The 23,004-nt window shown below is 47.2% G+C and overlaps 1 protein-coding gene across 1 annotated transcript; it reads right to left on the bottom strand.

The window, feature by feature from the left end:
- Positions 1-778: 778 nt before the first annotated feature.
- LOC146856062 (endogenous retrovirus group PABLB member 1 Env polyprotein-like) lies at positions 779-2,317 on the bottom strand. Its single transcript, XM_085650700.1, has one exon. The coding sequence runs from the start codon at positions 2,315-2,317 to the stop codon at positions 779-781; it is 1,539 nt and encodes a 512-aa protein (XP_085506826.1).
- Positions 2,318-23,004: the final 20,687 nt, after the last annotated feature.

Genomic DNA, 23,004 nt, shown 5'->3' with positions numbered 1-23,004 from the left:
TGGAAGGCAGGAAACAAAGTTTTATTCCGTCGGAGAAGAACACATCAGATCAGACAGCAAGGTATCGTCACGAGGTGCTCTAACTGCATCTCTGAGGCCTGGCCTCTTATACACAAGTTTATGACTTTATTGCAGGTTTATCAGACATGGCACATTCTTGAGATCGCTTTGATACATGAAAGAACATCCTCAGAATCCCCACTTCAAGCTCGTTCCCACACATATCTACAGTGGAAGTCCCCACCCCACCCACAGTAGGAGATGGCTATCACACAGCTGGACATTCCGCCAATTCCCGGGGGTGTGTGCGACTGGACGGGTCTCAGGGGATGGGGGGCCTTGATCTACTGTAATCCCTTTGATGTGGGGTGTTTCCCTTACAGTAGGGGCAATAAACTGCATCCGCAGGGCTAGGTGATGGCCTGGGATCGGCCCAGGCAATCGGGCGAAGAGGAAGGGGGTTATCAAAGAGATGTATGACCATATATGGGATGTCGGTCAGGCGTGGGATGTGGTTCCATGGCAGGGTCGCGCAGAAGGAGAGGGTTTATGGCCCGTGTATGAGAGAGCGGGGGTGGTCAGCATGTTGGGGGATGTTCGCGGCGCTAGGGGGACGCGTCGGCGATCGACAATGAGCAGGGAGAGAGACCATGGTGCCTAAAATGGCTGCCGTGTGTTTTTGCGTGTGGTGCTGGGGAAAGACAAGATGGCGCAGATAATGTTCAGATACGAACTACATTTCCACAGTCCTCCCTTTTAACATATCTCGCCAGCTTGCTTAGTTCGGATCTATCCCCATAATATTACGCATTTCTACTTCATACAAAGCTTTCATACGCTCGGCTTCAAAGTCCAGAGTCTTAGGACAGATACAGTTTGTAAAAAGTGAACACAGAGGTGGCAAGCATTGAATACCCAGGCAGCAACCACATAGTATCACGATTGGTATCAGGATAAACGTAAACAACCTCCACCCCCAACTTTTAATAGCGTCCCAAAACCAACTCCCAAGCGACCATCCTTCTTGCTCCTGATGAACCTCTGCGGAAAGTCTGTGGAGGTGTTCAATCGCCTTGTAGACTGAGGGCGAGTTATCCGGCACGTAGGTACAACAGCTGGACCCAATGATGCGGCATGCTCCTCCACGATCGGCCAGAACTACGTCTAGAACGAGGCGGTTCTGAAGAGCTACCAGGCGGACGGCCTGAAGCTCAGCGGTGTTGTTGGTGAGGATGCCGGCTGTAATGTTCATTGTTGTTTCGACTGCCTGGGTTAAGTGGCGGATGGCACGGCTGTTTGCCATTGGGCCCCAAAGTGGAACAAGTCCTTTTACTGCGTCCATGAACTGTGCTCCGGTGGAGTCGGCTTGCACAATGTCTTTGGCGCGTTTCTGTCGGTGATGGTTTGCTGGAGCCACATATGTCGGAGGAAGGACAAAAGCGATGTAGCAGGTGCCTCCCCAACCTTTCGGAAGCCAGGTGTAGGCCTTAGTACCACAGACGAAGTACATATTTGGGGAGGTAACAAAGGAGGGTGGATCAACTGAGTCCAATGTTCGAGTGATGAGGCAGGAGCTGTGGCCCACCAGCTGCGCCCCCAGGCCTTCGAGGCACACAAGTCCAGTGAAGTTGATGACGGATAGGGCCACTGTTAGGGTGGCGGCCGTTCGTTTCCGGAGGTAAGAGAAGGTGGGTCTGGCTGGGTTGTTGAACACCTGCATTTCAACTCGTTCTTTGGCAGGGATGTCCATGTGAAAGGAAGTGTTTGATCTCAGAGGACAGAAGGGGGCAGAAGTTTTTCCAGTTTTGTTCAGCCAGAACCCATGGTAGAAGTGTGACACAGTTTTGCCGGAAGTGGCATTGTCCTTGTAGCTTTCTTGCAGGAGGATTAGCCAGGCGAGGCAGGAACCATGGACAGAAAAAGGTGAAGGGATGAAAGGGATAGAGTGTCCAGTGGCATGTGGTAGCAATCCACAGATCCAGCAATTAGTGGCATTGGCGGCAAGATTGTGTTGGTGGAGCAACTGCACAAAAGAGTTATTCCAGAACTCCTTACGCCTTTCTCGGAGTTGGGGTGAAAGTGAGATCAGATGGTGTTCTTTCATGGTGGTAGGTTGAACGGTGGTCAGCAATGTCTTATGAGCGGGTGCGCTCTCCTCCAAGATCCAGAAGGTGACCATGAGGAGAAGGCAAAAGAGAAGGGTAATAAAAAGTGCAATAGTCTTTGAGCTGTGCATTTTGTCAGTCTTTGGGTTTTTGTAGTGGATCTTCGGACGTCCGGTTGCTTCCATCATCTTCATGTCGGGTGCTTCCATCATCTTCAAGGGACTCGGTAGCGGGCAGAACCACAGACTTTGTTTAATTTCTCTTCTGGAGGCCTTTGGGGTGATTAGGCTACCGTTTTGAGATTTCGACTTAGTTCGTGGTCTGCTTAGCCGAGGTTTCCTCCTTTCGTCGCAGGTTATACCCTTCCTTGGATGGCACAGTGGGATCGGGATATTTCATTAATTCAAGTGTCTCTGTATCCGGGTAGCAGCTCAGGGATGGTCGGTCTTTGTCCAGGGGTTCCTCTTGGGCGGTGATGTTGTCGGTTGTCGTCAAGGTCGGTGATATCTTCTTACAATGGTGTGCGTGCAGCCAATTACGCATCCCCTCCACTCGAAGAGCTGTTCGGGTGGTGATTAGGACTTGCAGGGGGCCCGTCCAGCGGGGCTCCAGACTCTTGGTGCGCTGGAAGTTACGCACTAAGACAAAGTCACCGGGTTGGATGTCGTGCCCGGGGCCCCTGGAAGCATCGGGAATGGCTTGCAGCACCTGCTGATGGATAACAGACAACGTTTTAGTTAGGTTGTACAAATAGTCAGACATGAGGACGTCCGGGACGTCGTGGATGGATGTCGGTTTCGGTGCGGTCCAAAGGTTCATGGGCCGCCCGAAGACGACCTCGTAGGGGGTTAAATGGTGTTTGGTAGGAGTGGAATGCATCGATAGCTATGCTAGCGGGAGGGCGTCTGGCCATTTCAGTCCTGTGGTGGCAACTATTTTGGCTATTTTGAGGTTCAATATGGCATTATGTCGCTCAACCAAGCCTGCAGATTGGGGGTGGAAGACCGCATGGAACTTTTGTTTTACACCCAACCCCTTTAGGATGAGTTGGATAACTTCGGCTACGAAGTGGGGGCCGTTGTCGCTCCACAGAATTCGACAAAGGCCGTAGCGGGGGAAGAATTCTTTCAGCAATACTTTTGCGGTAGTCATAGCAGTGTTGTCACGGGTTGGGTAGGCTTCCACCCACTTGCTGAAGGCACACACAACGACAAGTACGTACTTCAAACCTTGGCACCTTTCTAATTGGATGTAGTCCATTTGTAGGACTTCAAAGGGGTGATTAGGAACCCCAAACCCTCCCCGGGGTACAGCAGTTCCTTTCCCAGGGTTGTGTTGGAGGCATACCAGGCATTGTTGGACCAGACGTTTGGCTGAGTCTGGGATCTTGTCATTGTGCCAAACTTTGGAGATGAGTTCGATCATGGGGGCAGACCCTATGTGAGCGGGGGAGTGTGCCATGGTCAGCATGGGGATCAAGTATGAGTCAGGTAGCAACCATTTGTTCGAGTCTTTAGTTCGCCAGCAACCGTCATCATCCTTTAATCCCACCCGTGCCCATTCAGTCAATTCGTGTGGTGAGCTGGCTAATTGGATGTCCCTAATCGTTTCTCTAGCATCCTTCCACTTCTCAGTTTGTGACCTGGTCACATACATGCGGGTCGTGGACCTATTTTCGGCTGTGGTTCGGGCAGTAGTGTCAGCCAGAGCATTTCCCTGTCCTATAATGTCTGTCACCTTCTTGTGTGCCTGGCATTTGATCACAGCTAGCCATGTGGGGAGGAGGACTGCCTCGGTCAAAGCGGAGACTAGATCTCCATGTAAGATGGGTGTGCCATGTGAAGTCAGGAATCCCCTCTCTTTCCACAGGAGCCCAAAGTGGTGAACTACCCCGAAGGCATACTGGCTGTCAGTGTAAATGTTTGCGGTTGTCCCCGCTGCTAGGATGCATGCTCGGGTGAGAGCAATCAGTTCAGCCGCCTGTGCGGATCGCTGTGTGATGCGGGCTGTCTCAACAACTGTTCGGGCCGTGGTGACTGCATAGACGGCTGAGGTGGTGCCATCGGGGAGCTTGATGCATGAGCCATCTACCCACAGTTCTCCGTCAGGGTCCGGGAAGGCAGTATCTCAGAGGTCAACCCTACTCTTGGTCTGTTCGTCGGTGAGGGTCATGCAGTCATGTATAGGGGACGCATTGGGGTCAGTGTCAGGGAGAGGTAGCAGAGTAGCTGGATTCAGAGTGGTGCATCGTTTCAATGTGATGTGGGGTGCAAGCAGAGTCAGTTCATAACCAGTCAGTCGTGCGCTAGTCAGGTGCTGAGTCTTGGTCTGGTTCAGGAGGGTGTCAACCGCATGGGGTACTAACACAGTGAGGGGGTTCGAGAGCACGATCCCCTCACTTTGTCGGATAGAGACAGCAGCGGCGGCTACTGCTCGAAGGCAGGCGGGCAAAGCTCTGGCTACAGGGTCAAGAGTGGCAGAGAAGTAGGCACAAGGGCGTTGTTTAGGACCTATGGACTGGGTTAGAACAGACAACGCGCATCCCTCCATTTCGTGGGTGAAGAGGGAGAAAGGTTTAGTGTAGTCTGGGGTTCCTAGGACTGGTGCTGAACAAAGGGCATCTCGCAATTCTTTGAAGGAGGACTGGCATTCGGGTGTCCAGGGGAGGGGGAAGGGGACATCTTTAGCCAGCAGGGAAAGCAGAGGTTTTACAATGAGGCTAAAATTTGGCAACCACTGTCGACAGAAGGAGGTGAGACCAACCAGGGACCGCACTTGCTTCTGAGTTTTGGGGACAGGGGTTTCTAAGATGGTCTGAATTCGGTCAGGTGTAAGTTTCCTCCCGTCTTTGGATAGGAGGTGGCCTAGGTATGTCACTTGAGGTTGGCAGAATTGTAACTTCTTCCTGGAGACCTTGTGACCGTTCTCCGCAAGGAAGTGGAGGAGGTGAATGGTGGCTGTAATTGCAAGTGGAGTGGTGTCGGCCGCCAGAAGAATGTCATCGACGTACTGTATTAACACCACTCCATCTGGTAGTTGGACTGCATCTAGTTGTCTCTTGAGGGCTTGGCTATAGATGCTGGGGCTCTCAGTGTAGCCTTGGGGTGCCCTACAGAATCTGTATGAACGGGCTTTTAGGGTGAAGCCGAACAGGTAGCGGCTGTCTGGGTGGATGGGGATGGAAAAGAATGCGTTCTTGAGATCAATAACGGTAAAGGTGGTGGCAGTGGACGGAATCAGGGTGAGGATGGTGGTGATGTCCGAGACCACGGGGTACTGGGGTATGACTACTTTGTTAACCTCTCGCAAGTCAACAATGAAGCGGTATGCTTTCTCGTCTCCCTCGCCTTGCTTCTTTACAATAGGTAGGATAGGGCTGTTGCAAACATTACTGACTACATCTTCTACCACTCCTGCATCGACTAGGGACTGGATGATTTCCACCAATGCCTTCTCGCCTTCGGGCGATATCCGATACTGTGGAAGCTTTGGGAGCACTGCGTCCGGTCGGACGGTTATGTGTACAGGGTCGATCACCATTCGCCCTACATCTGAGTCGGTTTTAGCCCATAGATGTGAGGGTAACGTGTCAAGTAGGGACAGGTCAGCATCGGTTATAGAGAGCATACGTCGTGTGAGACAAGGCCTGAACAGATCTGGGTTATCGTGCAGGATGACTCGAACTCCGTCTGGGGAACATCTGATGGTAGCTCGGAAATGTTTTAGCAAATCAAGTCCCATGATAGCATCGGGGGTGATGGAGGAGAGCAGGAATGTCGTATCAGTGGTGTTACCTTCTAAGTCAAAGGAGATTGGTGCTGACAAGGGGTTAGTGGAGGGCGTTCCATCAAAGCCTATTGAGGTTACGTGTGAGCCAGACAAGGGTGCCCTAGGAATCAGTCGTTTAGATAACGCACTACGTGTCGCCCCAGTATCTACCAAAAATGGAGACTTTGTGCCCAAGACCTTAGCAGTGACGTAAGGACCTTGCTGGTCAACACGGAGTTCGACTGGATCCCTCCCTTGCCCCTGGCGGTCCTATGCAAAGTCATGGGCGTTCTCGTAGTCGGACTGCTGGCACTGGTTCTGTCGGGGACGGTCAAAGGTGTTTGGTCTGCCTGGCCTGTCGTTTGTGGCGTCGTTCGTGTACCCTCGTCCCTGTCCTCTACTTCTGGGGTCATGTGCTATGTCTCTGGTGTCTCTATTTCTGTTCATTTCCAGAGGGACCGGGCACTGAGATTTCCAGTGTCCGAACCCTCTACAGAACGCACATTGGTTCCCGTCTAAGTCTCTTCGTCCAGCGTAGGATGCAGGTGTATGGTCTCTAGGGGGTAGCTTTCTAGGAGCGGTCTGTTGGTAATTTCCTTTGGGAGGCTCCCTTCGTATGGTCACCCCTTGTAACTGAGCTATCATTACTCTTTCCTTCAGTTCCTTTTTCTTTCTTTCGGACGCCCTATCGCTCTCATTCTTTTGGTGTTCGTAGTATTGGGCCATCTGAAGGATAGCTGCGGGTTTGGAGGCTGCCCAACTACTTTCGCTGGTCTGTAGCTTCTGGGAGACTTCTTGTGACAGACCCTTCACGTAATTCTGGACAAAGAGGTGGTGTCCGGTTGCAGTGGTCATGTCCTGGCCACTATAATCGGAAAACACTGTCTCGAATCGAGAGAAGTATTCAGACACATCCTCCTGGGGTTTCTGGCGACAAGCCTTCACTATCGACCAGTCTACCTTTCTTTCTGGGATTAGAGTCTTCAATTTTTGTACAATCTTGTCTGGGAGCTCCAATATGGCTTTTGGGGGTTTTTGTCCCGGTTCTCGCTGTTTATCTATGGTATCGAGTTGTACACAGGTATATCCGAACGGCTCAGGGTGGTCGACTTTCCGGATTTGCTTCCACACATCAGCCGGCAGACATAACCCGAAGAACAAGTCGATATCTGCTAAGGTCATTATTGTTGAACCTAAGGCTGTACCTAGTTCGGTGTAGAAGGCAGTTGGGTTCTTTCTTAAGTCGGGTAGGGTTTTTCTAAAGGTCAAAATGTCTTGTCGGTCCCATGGCTGGTAGACCCAGTTATATACAACCCTTCCTTTCGCATCTTGGTGGTTGATGTCGTCGTGTGTTCCCTGACCTCGTGGGGGGACCCAGTAGGGGGCGGCTTCTTTGATGGGCATCATGGTATCAGCCCTTCCTGCCTGGGGTTCAGTCACTATGGGGGTCTCTGCTTTGGTTGCCTGTCTGTGTTCGTTAAGATGCCGGGAGACCTCGAGTGTACGAGTGAAGAGGTCCATCACATCGCCCTCTCCTCCTTCCCGAAATGTCTACCTTCCTATATAGGGTCGCTAAGCCTTCTGGACCGTTATCGTGGTACCTATCCTCATATGTATTCAGGGCGTGATAACAAAGTCGTACGACGAAGTGTCGTCTGTGGTTGTCGGCATACGAGTTATACATGTCTGTTATATACTCCTCACTTTCCTTTCGCTCTACTAGTGTCCTTACTATCTTATCGAGTCCGGCTCGTTCATCCTTTGTTAGTCGATTCACTCTGGCGGAATCTTTCTTTCTCATTTCAGGGTCATCTAACGTTATTGCTAACGTTGTGTTCAGCACAAGAGGCTCGGCTGGCGCGGAGGCCGTGAGGACCGAGGCCCTGGTACTGCTTTCACTTGCGTTTGGGGGTTGTGGGTGCTGTACTACAGGTTGGAAGGGGGCGTATGGAGGGGGCATGTAGATGATCGGGGGACCTAATAGTAATTCGTCATTTGTTTGTTGCCTGGAAGGTAACTCAGGGTAGAGCGCAGAGGAGGTCCTAACAGGGCACTGGCCTGATGTTTCAGACTCTTGTTTTAGTTTAGCTTCCTTTCTCTCCTTTATCTCTTCCTCTAACTTTCTAGCGGCAAGGTGAGCTGCCTTTCGTAATTCCCTTTCTGCTTTTACTTCTTCCCTCTTTTTCCGTTGCGTTGCTTCTTTGCGCCACATGCCGATACTGTCAAGCATAGTAGGCGTCGTTTTATTACTACGTAGAGCTATTTCTAGTGTTTCTAGTTTGTGATCATCGAAGGATCCCATCAGTGGCCACTGACTCTCGGGGTCCCCCTTTGTATATTTATGCCATAGCTTGCTATAAGCTACGGCGACTAGTCCATATTTAGTGAACATGTCCTTATTAGGGGTGCCTTCCAGTGGAGCCGGATGGTTCACCTCTAATAAGCGGTCTGGGCAGAACCAACTACCAATCAGTGGGGAGAAGACAGGCATGACGGGTTACAACGGGGACAAAAGTCTGCACTACCTATCTTTTCACTGCTTGCAAAGACTAGACAGAATATCTCTGTTCCTTGTTATTTGCAAGCAGAGAATATCTCCAAAGAACCAATATCGAACAACTGGTGTTCGGACAATCAATCAATCAATGGGGAGATAAAAATAGGCACGACGGGTTACAATGGGGACAAAAGTCTGCGTTACCTACCCTTCACTATTTGCAAAGACTAGACAGAATATTTTTATTCTACGTTATTTGCAAACAGAGAATATCTCAAAGAGCACTATTCTTCAAAACAATCGATGTTCGGACAATCAATCAGTGGGAGATAAAAATAGGCACGACGGGTTACAATGGGGACAAAAGTCTGCGTTACCTACCCTTCACTATCTGCAAAGGAAGAGAGAGTATTTCTACTTTTCTCCGTTTGTAGACAGTGAATATCTCAAAGAGAACAATCAATAAGCAATACTAGTATATTCAATCAATCAATCAATCGTTTCGCAATTTGTCGTGTTTCACGACCTTACCCGGACCGCATGGACAGTTTCTCGTCTTCCGCCTCCAGCGCCCGATCGTCCTCTACTCTCCGTATTTGCCGCGGCACTCCTGATGGTTCCCAGTCAGGACCGTAGATCACTCGAGAGAGGTCTGTTCGGAACCAGTGAAGTTCGGATGATCGGCTGCCAGACGAGGGTCTATCAGGCAGGAGCTCTCCCGATCGCTGCAGTCGTTCACTCTGTCGTTGGGACCTTTCTCACTGGATCCACGTGTCGCTGATGGGCCCCACCCTTGGGACGCCAATTGTTAAAAGGTAGGGGCAGTCGCAGTCGATAACCTTCTAAGTATTGCCCGGCGATAATCGCCTCTTATACCATCCGATAATTAACCAACAAAGAGACAGGCGCCGGAGACTGGAAGGCAGGAAACAAAGTTTTATTCCGTCGGAGAAGAACACATCAGATCAGACAGCAAGGTATCGTCACGAGGTGCTCTAAATGCATCTCTGAGGCCTGGCCTCTTATACACAAGTTTATGACTTTATTGCAGGTTTATCAGACATGGCACATTCTTGAGATCGCTTTGATACATGAAAGAACATCCTCAGAATCCCCACTTCAAGCTCGTTCCCACACATATCTACAGTGGAAGTCCCCACCCCACCTACAGTAGGAGATGGCTATCACACAGCTGGACATTCCGCCAATTCCCGGGGGTGTGTGCGACTGGACGGGTCTCAGGGGGTGGGGGGCCTTGATCTACTGTAATCCCTTTGATGTGGGGTGTTTCCCTTACAGTAGGGGCAATAAACTGCATCCGCAGGGCTAGGTGATGGCCTGGGATCGGCCCGGACAATCGGGCGAAGAGGAAGGGGGTTATCAAAGAGATGTATGACCATATATGGGATGTCGGTCAGGCGTGGGATGTGGTTCCATGGCAGGGTCGCGCAGAAGGAGAGGGTTTATGGCCCGTGTATGACAGAGCGGGGGTGGTCAGCATGTTGGGGGATGTTCGCGGCGCTAGGGGGACGCGTCGGCGATCGACAATGAGCAGGGAGAGAGACCATGGTGCCTAAAATGGCTGCCGTGTGTTTTTGCGTGTGGTGCTGGGGAAAGACAAGATGGCGCAGATAATGTTCAGATACAAACTAAATTTCCACACTGACAGCTTCAAATTTCAACTTTGTGGGTGATCTCAACCTGCACTTCGACTCCCTTAATGACCCTGAAGTCAGCAGCTTGCTTGCTGACTTGGATGCCTTTCAGTTGAGCCAGTTGGTAGTGGGCCCCACCCACTCTGCAGGGCATTTACTTGACCCGGTCTTCTCTAATATCACTTCTCTCCTGGTCATGACACCCAGCCCAGTGTGTTGGTCTGACCACTTTTTAGTTACTATCTTATTTCCGCTCCCTGAGCCTATTCCTAGACCCTACTCCAAAGCCACTCTTAGACGCTGCTGGCACAAACTTAAATTAGAGGATTTGCTCTCCACCCTGGCTTCTTCTTCCCCCACCTTAGACGCAGATCCTGAGCAAGCATATAAATCATTCTGTGACTGGATATTACAGGCCTTGGACATTTTGATCCCTGCCAAATGGTCTAAAGGTCGCTGCTCAAACTCCAACCCCTGGTATAATGACTCTTTGGGAGCCCTGCGTAGCACTTGTAAGAAGCTAGAACGGGTCTGGAGAAGGACATATGACCTTCAGGCCAAAAAGACGTACCAGGATGCAATTAAACGCTACCACAAGGCCATACATCGGGCCCGATCAGCTTATCTCACTAATGAGATTAAGACTTGTAAAAATCTGGTAAAAAGCATTTTCAAAATCCTAAACGATCTTACAAATAGGAAGGACCCCTCCACTCCGTGGATCACGTATGAGCAGTAATACAATGATCTGGCCACTTTCTTTGTCCAGAAAGTTGAAGCTATTTATAAATCCTTCTCTACCTGCCCTCTGGACCCCATGGTCCGTTCAGATCCTCAGTTCTCCAATACTCTGGTAGCAATTCCCCCTATCTCCCAGGATGAGTTCCTCACTCTAAGCAAAAAAATCAAATCAGGCTCCCCTGTAGATCCCATGAGGCCGACCCAATTCAGGGATACCTACTCTTATGACGCCCCTACGTCAGATTATCAACGCCTCCTTTTCCACATCGGTGGTTCCCCCATCATGGAAACAAGCTAGGGTGGTCCCCCTGCTTTAAAAACCTACACTTGATCCCACTAAACCAGAACATTTTTGCCCCATATCCCACCTGCCCTGGGCCGCTAAATTTGGAGAGGCCGACCCAAATACTATTCTTTCAGGCTATCTGAACAACACTGGCGCCCTGGATTGCTCCCAGAATGGCTTCCGTCCGGGTTATAGTACCGAGACCGCGCTTCTAGCAGTAAGTGAACATCTACATACCATCCTGGATGAGGGACAAACTGCGGCGCTCATATTGCTTGAGCTTAGCGCCGCATTTGACACGGTATCCCATCAGATCCTCCTGCGTCAGCTTGAAGAGGCGGGGGTGGTGGGTCTGGACTTGGAGTGGTTCCGCTCCTTTCTTTCGGATAGATCATTACAGGTGTCAGCGCCCCCCTTCCTCTCACACGCCCATGCCATCAAACAGGGGGTTCCCCAGGGGTCGGCGTTAAGCCCCGTGCTGTTCAATCTTTACGTCCAACCTCTGGCGGCGGTGGCAAGAGATCATGGCTTGACCATGGTCTCGTACGCCGATGATACGCAGCTAGTCGTAGCCCTCTCCGATGAGCACTCTCAGGGCGCCGTGCGATTTTGGAGTGGTCTAGCGGCAGTCGCGCACTGGATGACCGCTAACTGCCTTCAACTTAATGCAAGCAAATCAGAAGTGCTTCTGGTGGGGAGGGACAAGGGGCTCTGGAGTAAACACTGGTGGCCGGAGTCTCTGGGCCCTGCACCTACTCCTAAATCGTCAGTAAAGAACCTAGGGATCTGGTTTGACTCCACCCTTGGGTTCCGGGAACATACCAAAAAGACCGCTGGTACTTGCTTTGGTCTCCTTCGGGGCTTGAGGCCCATGCTGAGCTTCTTTGATCCCCCAACCCGACAGTTGATTGTCCAGGCAACTATCCTATTAGACTATGCTAACTCTCTCATGCTAGGCGCCAACAAGGCTGAAGTCACTCACCTCCTGCGAGTACAGATCGCTGCCGCCCGAGTTTTATTGAGGCTCCCCAGAACCAGCTCAGCTTCAGGAGCCTTGCGACGCCTGCACTGGCTACCCATTCCTCAAAGGATCTAATTCAAAGCACTATGACTGACCTTTAAAACCTTAAAACTGTTCTCCCCCGAGATTCTATCTAATCTGCTAGTCCCACATGTACCTACACGCCAGCTACGCTCTGCTGAACAATTCCTTGCATCCATTCCCCATGTGAAGCGCCTCAGAGCGTGGGGCCGGTCATTCCGGCTTCTTGCTGCTAAACTTTGGAACTCCCTCCCTGCCATATCCGGCGGCTTGACTGCCTGCTGTCATTCCGTAAGGCCATTAAAACCTACCTTTCCCTACGGTCTAGCCCTAGCTTCCTACTGACATTGCCGCAAGTCCCGAAACGCCTCCTCACTGAAGCAGCTGTGCTCTATATAAAAATATCTAACATAACATAACATAATCATTCCTCTCGTGAAGCGCCTAACCACGCCCACCATAGAAAAATACCGACTGGGCCGAACATGAACTAAGAGGCACAGTAAGATGAGCCAACACCTAACAGACGAGTACACGTTATCACGGCCTCAAGGCCACAATGCTAGGTCTCAGCATCTCCTAACATGGGAGCAGAAGCTACACGTTCAGATAGGCATGCAAGGGCAGAATGGCCTATTCATTAGCAAGTCGAGAAAACAGCCATGGACTAGAGAGAGAATAATAACAAAATACAGTGTTCTGCTGAGGCAAGCAATATGACAGTGAGCCCTTACTCGGGCACAGTCTAAGCAGCCTAATGGGCTTACGAAATGCAAAATGGAGTCGCACTTGCTAACGGAGGCCTACACATTACGGGGATAACTCAGTAGGTTGCATAATGTGAACACAAATGTCCTCTATTTAGCCATGCAATGCTAACCTAATACAGCATGAAAAGAGAGCTCCAAGTCCACCAGATTCCTCAATGTTTGGTATGCCATTTCTGAGCTCCCAAAGAAGCCACTGAAATTTAAATTTCTTGTCTAGATTTAATTTGTGTGGTGTCAGTTCCTATGATGTTACTGCGAACACAGTTCATAGGATTTCACTTCTTGTGTTGTAATCAGGGAGGGGCTAAAGTGTGCATTATGCCACGTTCTCTGATGTCACTAAGAGGGCCTAAAATATCTGGTGTCACTTCCAGTTCCACTCACATTTTGATGCATTGATGGTACTGATTTAATGAAATATGCTGCAACATTAACAGGCATTTTTTTTCTCCTGAAAAAACACATATTCGAAACTGACATACCAGAAGCAATTGTGCCTCCATAATATAAAAAAAAGATTTGGAAAATAAACTTTTCTCCTATTACAGCTGAGTGACGATCTTTTGTAGTTAACGAGCTGGCAATAATCACAAAGGCATATCTTTATTTGGGCACTACCGAATGATGCGAAACGGAGAAACAAAATCGTGCATCATCGTAGCCACAGAGCACAATCACGCGCACAATTCTATACCTCGCTAATGAGGCCGCTCAGAATCACTCATGCGTTCGAAAGAAAAGTTGCCCTGCAGCGCCCCCTCTGCTCCTCTGCACTGACACCCATGTAGTTCACTGAGCCCTGAGTGGGAGCACCGGCAGCGCTAATAATGTTGACATGCTAGCCTTTAACTTCGAGCTGAAGAGACTGCCTGAAGTATATTTAACTATACAATCATGGGTTGGATCAGACGTTGTTTTCCGCGCGGTTAGTCAGAGCGGTGCCAAACACCTATAGGGCCAGCCAGTGCAATGAAACAGCACAGCTGTATGTCCACTGTGCAAAAACAGGCATTTTTATAGTCTGGTAAAGATGGCATTAAAAAAACGAAAGCGACAATGGAATCACTGTGACTAATATTTATCTAGACTATAGGAAAAAAATGTTAATTAATGGAAATGTCATGATTTTAATTAATACAACATTTTATCGAGGTGCTCAGCATCTTAAAGTGTCATACAGGTTTCTTAGCACGTGGCCCTAATTTCAAGAAATGTTACTAGACCGTAAATTCACTTTATGGTCTAAAACTGCTGCCATGTTTTTGACTTAGGTTAACTTTGCGCCATACAGATGCACGGATTACATCCAAGGCTTACATCCAAGGCAATGTTTGCTGAATTGTCTGGCGCAAGTTGCGTGACATGCACAGAGCCTGAAAATGTGACATTTAAAGACATCTACCACGTTTGAAATCTAATTTTTTCTTCCTCTAGAAGGAAATAAAAATATGATTGAGGGGCATATAGTCTATTTATTCCTGTAGATGGTCAAGGCCTGGAGTGGTCCGAAAAATTCACTCCTTTATATCAAATTCAAATTCATGTACATTGGGAGTGCTGGAGATAATTCTTTTAGATCCGAAAGAAAACTATGGAAAGGTTTTCATCGGAAATGTTTTTTTCCAGTTTTAAAAAAAATCTTGGCACCAGCACTTGCCACTTACTGTGCGATTCACTGTGATACAAGGTGACCTAACTGGCAACTGGTAGCCTTCCTGTCTTTCAGCTGTGTTTTAAAAATCATGGTGTGCAGGCTGAGTGGATTACACGTGCATTGTAAGAAGCTCATTTACAAGCCCTGTGCGCCGCAGGTACATCAATTTTAATGATGCTCTGGCACCGCACACTAACAAGCCATATCTACGAGGCCACATAAAGCCCCCCTGGGTGGCTTTTAATGGCTTTGCAGATGTGGTGTAAGACAATGCAGTGCAAGTCACTGCGTTGCCTCACATTGTGATAGGGAGGCATGTCATGGGTGTTACGGTGGGTGTTCCCACGTAACACCCAGGGCATTTTACACATTTCCAGATTTCCATCATGCTGAGAACCTGGAAATGCTTCAAACGCTTACGCCTCCCCAGGGGTGGCTTAACAGTTGTTTTGTGAAGGAAGGTGTCCCTTTCTGCACAAAACAACCTGATTTCAACTCAGGCATCCTTGCAGCACGGTGCAAGGGTGTCTGCGTTGGCGCTAGGCAGCCATGTGTGTACAATTTTAGATTTGGCGCATTCCTACGCTTTTTTTTGATGCAGGGCAGCACAGCACATTGACGTGCAGTGCTGTCCTACGTCAAATTGTTGTAAATATTCCCCTAAATCCAGTATGTTCTGCCTACATACAGCAGCCTAGCTGAGGGACTTTGTGTGGTCATTGGTAGGATTCGAGATGAGAGACTGATAAGTCACAGCTGTGGCAGTGTAGGACTTAAGTATAGCCCATCTGGATGGGAAGGAGGCAGATTTTAATGGTTTTACTCTGAGAGAGAGCTACCAGAAACAGAACTCCTGCTAGTCGTGTCACTAAAGAAAAAAGGCATCTGTGGTGCAGGGTTGCAGTCTTTAAGAGTAGAACCTGCCCTGTTTGCATTCAGCTGGCTAAACTAACATCTTCAGCCCTTTAATAGTGACAAACACAATAACCTGTTTTTTCTATACTGCTGCATATTTCTCTCATTTCAAAGTGCTCGTCAAAAACATACTTCATATATACATTTCTCTCCTCTCCATCAGATCAACCAATAACATACTCCTCGGGGACCACTGTTTTCACCTGGAAGACGCCACAGGCCCTAACTCCACGGCCTTCCTCAACAGCTTCAGCAATCTCAGACTCCCCAGTTCATCTAAGGACGTTGGGGCATATCATCAAGGACCGACGATAATTATCGCTAAGCGCACTTAGCGCTAGGATAATTATCGCCGGGTAACGTGGAATTTTATCGCTGAGATAGCGTGCTATTAGCAACGCTTTTCTCAAAAGCGCTAAAATTCCAAGCGCTAACTGCCAAATGTGAGATTATCGCTGGAAATCCAGCGATAATCTCACACAGTTTGGCGATAGCTTGATGATAGGGAAAGGCATACCTAGCCATGATATCCACCTTACATAGGATATCATGGCTAAGTCAGTCTTGAAGCAGGCGTAAGGAAAGTAGCGATAACAGAGGTTATCGCTACTTTGTTTGTTGCTCTGCAGGTTAGCGTGCCCATTGATGATTGGAGAAATGTCGCTTAGCCACATTTCTCCGGTTATGTCAGGGCAGGAACGCCCACTTTGCATCTCATTAGAGATGCAAAGCTGGGCGTTCAGAATACAGGCGCTAATGCAAGGTTTCATGCGATAGCGTGACCTTGCTGATTAGGCGATAAAATTATCGCCGCTTTTCGTCCGAAAACGGACGCAAAAGCGTCGATAATTTTTTATCTCCTCGTTGATGATAGGCCCCCAAGTTACACAGCAGGTCACAGCCTCAACCCTATTTTCTCCTCCAGCAATAGGTTGACTACCACCCACACGACCCCGCTCACATGGTCCGACCATTACATCAGAAATTTCAAGATACCTGCCCACCAAGCCACCCCACAAGAAAAACCCAAAGCACCATCAAGAACATTGGGCAAAATATACGGTGAAAACTGAAACAAGACCCTACAGGAATGCCCACCCAACCACATTGGAAACCTCGATGTCGACACCAAGTTCTTCAATAAATGGCTCTCCAACTGTGCCAACCACCCCACTGACACCAGAAACAGGACCTACAAAAAGAACAAATGACCCAGCTAGTACACTGAATACCACAGGAAGTCCAAGCGCCACTGCAGACAACTTGAGAGAAAAAGGAAACTTGACAAAAACACCACTGCAAGATCTACATACAGAGCCACCTCAACCTCTACCACCAACAACTATGAGACACAAAGAGAGAGACCCTAACCCTCAGACTTGAAACCAGCTCCAACAACGACAAATAACTCTTGACTCATACCCTGCCAACTTAGGGCGAACAAAGCAAAACCAAAGGGGAAGATGGACGGAGCGTTGAACATTGCAAGCACTCACCCCCAGTCAACTGATCTGGGTTTAATCCATCATCACTCTTTAGCTCACTCCGCCACCCCAGTTCAGACATGGCCATATGCAAATCAGTCTGACCCTGTGCCTCATGGGAACAGTCCAGCCCGAACTGCCAAGCCATGTCTTCCCTGGACCGGAAACAAGCATCCTGGGACCGGTTTCTGGCTAATCATCAATAACTATTCACCATCATCAAGGAGTTCGCCAATCCCGCAGCTGCCAACATCATCCTATCCCAAGCACTCTGCACCAACCCACAGCATACCAATACGAACTCCCCTGACCAACCAGACACCTCCTTCATCGCCAAACACCAGCTAAGCAACTTGAAGATTGTGTGCCAAGTTTCTATTAAATTCTGTGGGTGAAGCGGATAAGATAGTCTTGTGAGTATTTTGTTGTGTAACTGCATCCAGTTTTGGCAGGAATTGAAGTCAAGCTTGTCCACTGGAAACCTCTGACTGCAAAACATTGTCTCAGATTTGTCATTGTCCAACAAATGATGATGTGTCAACTAAACAGGAGATTAGCATCCTTTTTGTATTTGGTGCGATAGCTGACTCTGAGGTGAGCACTCACATTGTGCTATGCAATTGGTGGTCTCTGACTAATGGCATTGATGGACATAAAGTATTGATCAAACTGATGCTCGTACAACATTATGAACAGCAAATGCATCTGGGACCATTCTTTCACATTTTGACCAAGATCGATGCCTTTGGTGTGGCATCACTGATCCCACTACATCTACTTTTTGTGCTACTCAAGGTGGGCAGATTATTCCTGCAAGTAAGGTTTTTGTCACATGTGTGGGCCAAGATACTCTCCTGGGCTGAGCCACAGCACAGGAGCTGGACGCCACCATATTTGCACACTTACACAGCCTAAATTACACGTGAGCCACGTAACAAAAGTACTAGGACATTTTACTAGGCATGAGATGCCAGAAGGAGCATTAAGTCAAGTTACAGGAATATGTGCCCGGAATGGTGGTTGACATGATGCAAACTTCGCCCTTTCTATGTTGTGTTTTCAGTATGCCTACTCACCTGGTTTTCTCTCGTTTGAGTGATTTCTGTTTCTAAATGTTTTGGACATATGACATATTATAATGCATTTTCACTGGCTCCTATAACAATCAACCTAATTGATTAACTCTGAATCGCAACTAGGAAATCGGTATTTCTAATGTATGAAATGTTTATTCCCAAATAGCAATGCCTAGTAGGCTGCAAATCTTCCTACCTCATGAGTATTTGTGAGGTAGGTCACAATTTGCAACCAGTTAGGAATCGCAGTCATCGCAGGGATAGTGGCCGGCTGAGGTCACCACACCACCATGTTTGTGATTGCTTTTTAATAAAGCAATCTCTTTTTTAAATGCAGCCCATTTTCCTTAGAGAAGAACGAGATGTGTTTAAAAAGAAAACATGAAACTTTGAGGATTTATTTTTCAAGAGTAGGCAGTAGTCTGTGGGACCACTGCCTTCACCAAAAACTATTTTTTTCAACATTCTCAAAGTGGAAGGGGTCTCGAGGGGACCCTTACCATTATCAAATGGGGAAAAAAATCACTTTTTTTGAAATGGTGGTGAGGTATTGCTGTTTTGAGACCGACATTTGGTTGCAAAACAGAAATACATACCATAACGATTCGGTATTTGGAAGGGACGCCCATAGCAGGTCCCTCTGTAATAACGAATCACAAATGCAAATTGCGATTCGGCATCATTTTATCAAATTGAACTTTAAATTTTGCACATTAGAAAGGGCATTTTTACGGTCACAAATGGCCCAATTTTGTGAATCGGGCCGTTTGAGACCGGAAAAATGCTTTGTACATCTGGTCCCATATACCTTACTGTGGATCAAATGACTCTTGTCTAACAATTAATCCTATGAAAATGGAAATAATGCATCTGGCTGCATTACAGAAAGTGCTCCAGGGAAGCAACAGATATTTGAACCAACTTCTTGCACCCCTGGCGCACTTTGGTATTGTAGAAGGTGTGGGAGATGCATGTGCTGCCCCTTCTATACTTTTGTGCCAATGCAATCAAGAGCGAGTATTCCCTCACTGCAAAGGGATTGTGGCCCCATGCAACTGAGGGAGCACTTTGATTTGCATGTGCACTCTATTACTACAGACATGAAAGACTAACAATATGTCAACCTGCTCACACTATGCACCACATGTACCACTGGGTGGTATACTGGGATCAATAGGACACCACACACATCCCCTGCAGGTGGGTGTAGGCACTCACTGCACCCTCCTGCAGGGGGATCCCTGCCATCCTCTATACTGAGGTCAGGTCTCCTTTTGCAAGTTAAAGGTATAGTGGTGGCTTCAAACAGCCAGTACGGCTTTTATTAATGCGCTGTACAGAGTGCAGGTACAACTTTATGCCTCCAAGCTGAACAGACAGTTCACCATAATAGGGCACACTGTCCCCGCCAGCACCTGGTGTATCCAGTGAAGGGGGGGTCTTGGTGCAGAGTGAGACAATGTACCCTATATGTAATACGGTCCCTACCAGAAATCCATAGACCACGGTTCTCCACAAGAACTATTAGTAGTAAAATCAGATTTAAAACCCACATGGGTCATTTCAAGCCCCAGACCCACGTCTACAAAGCCCTTCATGCCCAAGGACCTGCCTACTTGAACCACTGGCTACATTTCCACCATCTCCCCAGGAACCTCCGCTCCGCACACCTCGTGCAGATCCCTCGCATAGGCTACTGCTGCACCAGAGAATGCTCCTTCTCCCATCTCACCACCAAAGCCTGGAATACCCTCCACCTCCACCCCTCGACCTCGTTGACTGACATCAGGAAGGGCTCAAGACCTCGCTGTTCGAATGAGGCCTGCAGCAAGCATCTGGATACCCTAGCGGGTGTCAAGCCGTGCTCTATAAATACTACTTGATTGATTGTTTGATTGATTGATTGATTGATTGTTTGATTATGTGGCTTTTTTCGTGCTGTTGTGGAACAGTGTTGGTGTCTCGAAAGTTTTGGAAAACTTTGTGTGCTGACACGGTTCTACTTTGTTTTGAATCTGCTTTTTCAATTGACACTCCGGTGTTTGGAGAGCGAACAGTGTGTTACTATATTATTAATACATGACAATGGAAGTAGGGCTACAACTGCTCGTAATGTGGGAATTCATCATAATGCACGTTTTGTGGCAACGTTATAACAAGCAATTTTGTTGCTCACCTTTTACCCAATATTTATATTGTACAATTTTGGAGGGGAACAATATTTAGAAGCAACGCTTTTTGTATTAGGGTGTTTTGATGTATAGATTGAAAGGACCAAGCAAAAGAAAATGCGAAATAGAAATCTTAGACACTAATAAGAAACTGGGAAAACAGAATACTTTACAGCAAAACACACTTTAGCAAGAATTAACTATTAGTAAGTAACCTAGGCAGAAATATCCAGCTCACATCTATTATCACTGGAGTAAATTTAACTTTTCTATCTGCTCGAGAATAGCAAAAGCTATTTTATGTGTTTTCTTGACAATCAGAGGAGATTAGTAATTGCATTTGAACTATAATTTAGAACGAAATGTTAACGGTTGTCTGAGGTAAGAGAATGAATAAAGTATGCTAATCATAAGTTAGAAAGAAGTTAATCAGGCTCATTATTACCTAATCGATTAAGAAGAAGAAACTAAATCTGAAAGATTGAAATCAATGTTTCATGTAAAAAGTGATTGTTGTTGTTTACACGTTATAGTTGTATTGACAAAGGATCTACATTTGTTTCTCTTTTTGTAATTGCCGAAGCTAAATGCAAAGACAATTAAATAGAAATTAAATGCAAATTGAATGCAATTAGAATTCACTTTGCACAAAAAGATCTGCAGCTGCCTTAATAAAAAGCAAATAGAAAAGGAATTTTAAAACTTGAGATGTGCCCATCTTACCATCCTGTGTCTAGCATACACTTAAAGAATGATCAAAATCACAGCATGAAGTTACACAGAAAGGAAAAGAATACAGACTCACACAAAGAAATTGCATTCCAGAATCTCAAATCGGAAACATTGTAGGGTGGCTACACCCGAAGTCAAAAGCCACATAAAGCAAACAGACTATGTTCCTCTAGCAAGAAACAAATGTACCATGCCTCTCAAGGTGCAGTGTTTGAAAAGTGTCATAACCAAAACAATCTATGTATTTTTTTAACGTTAATGGTAGTGTAGGACCAGGCCATCAATACCATCAGCTTTAGTACCTTGTGGGTTTTCACTGAAATAATTTTCCGATTATACACTTGCCACCGGCAAATTCCTCTGTAATGCCAAAGTTAGGTGATATGAGGTATTTGTTCAATTTTGACAAGTAAGCAGATATGCACATTCATGATTCAGAGAGGTGTCTACCTGTTGATGACTGTTGCTCAAAGGAATATTTCCAGACAGGCAATTAAGTGGTTGGTCTGAGGGGTAATGGTTTAATTTAAGGCATTGTCTACATTGACACACATACATAATCTAATACACAAAACTAGGAGCTCTTGTTTTTGCTTTGACCGTTCACCATGGAGGAAAATCCTAAAGGCAATCTCCACCGCACCACCGCCAACCCTTGTCACGACATCAGGATCCTCCTCTTCCTCACTGAATTAACTTCTGCTTTACCATGAATATTTTTTCCATTTTGTTTCAATGAATTCAATATCAATACGTAACATGAGTCCGAAAACAAATTCTGGGGAACTCTTCTCCTTTCTCCTGGATCAAGACAGCACAAGTTTAATAACATTCTCTAGTGTAACAGGGGCTTTCCATGTCTCAAATTCCTTCTCCAGCAAGTAGATCAAGGGGGATCTCTGTGAGTCCTTCCCTGACTCCTCCAAGGACAATTCGCTCTTCTAAAGGCCCAGGGCTGAGAACAAATGAACATATATGCAGCAACCGAAAGTTCTTTATAGGAACCTCCCTCTGGTGTTGCCGAATAACAGGATTGCAGAATACCAAAGCTGCCTAGATATAAGTGCTTCTCATGCCTCTTTTTTGCACCACCCTTCATTTCGTGCCTCTTTATCTCATTCATGCAAGTTCTTTTTAAACCCTGCTTTTTCCCTTTGTCACTGTTTCCCTAGCTTTCTCGTTCTTCTTCCCTATCCCGTCTCTACCTTTGTCTATCTTGCTCTAAATCAAAGTCTGATAAGGAAAACCTAGTTCATGCCCACCACCTGCTACCACTGACACAAATTAGTCACTGCTTTCAGTCCTTGAAGAAACTGATCTCTGTGAGTTGGTCATAGAGGTGGCCCAATGGTTAATAGCCATTTCCAGGTGGCCAGGGCCTTCACCTTCAGCTCATTGCAGTGTAAGTGACTCGGTATCTCAGGTCATGCTGGTGATTCATTGAAATAAAGGAGTGGATGAAATGTGATCAGATTTTGATACCTGGCACTTGGAAGCATTGCACATAGGTACTTTATTGTGCTTTACATTATTTAAATCGTTGCAGTAGCTCACACCGTATAAAGGTAAACAGTACGATTCATAAATATATTGTACATTGTCTAAATGTAAAATATTTACGCTGACTTCTAAAAACTTAACCGTACATGCTACGCTTACGTGTTAGCGTTAGGTAATACTCCTGCACCTCTTAGAAATTGCGTCTTTATGCAATATTCAGCGCAGCAATCGCAACTTGGGGCGAGGAGTTGGCCTAACGGTTAGGGCGCTCGACCTCGGACCTGGGGGAACCGGCTTCGAGTCTCGGTAACGACGCTAAACCTCCTGTGATTCTGGGCAAATCACTTAATGATTTGCCAAACAAAAGAAAAAAAAACATAAATAAATGATGTCCTCATGTAATATAACTGGTGCTATGTAAAGCGCTCTGATACCTGATTGGATTCGGGTCAAGTTCGCGCTATATAAAACTCTGCTAAAAAAATAAAATAACTGTGCTTCTTGTAACGTTGGGCAGGAGCTCAATAGATGCCACTTATCCTGTAATACCGCACATTGCACAGGTCTCTCAGTTCGTTTTGTTCGTTCTCCAACCTAAATTAAACTCC

Source organism: Triturus cristatus, chromosome 4_1 (assembly GCF_964204655.1).
Source record: "Triturus cristatus chromosome 4_1, aTriCri1.1, whole genome shotgun sequence".
Lineage (NCBI taxonomy): Eukaryota > Metazoa > Chordata > Amphibia > Caudata > Salamandridae > Triturus > Triturus cristatus.
The sequence above is the reverse complement of the archived record's forward strand: the minus strand, read 5'-3'. Positions and strand labels throughout refer to the sequence as shown.

Coding starts and splice junctions, on each gene's coding strand:
- LOC146856062 (XM_085650700.1), bottom strand. CDS start 2,317: ATGATGGAAGCACCCGACATGAAGATGATGGAAGCAACCGGACGTCCG.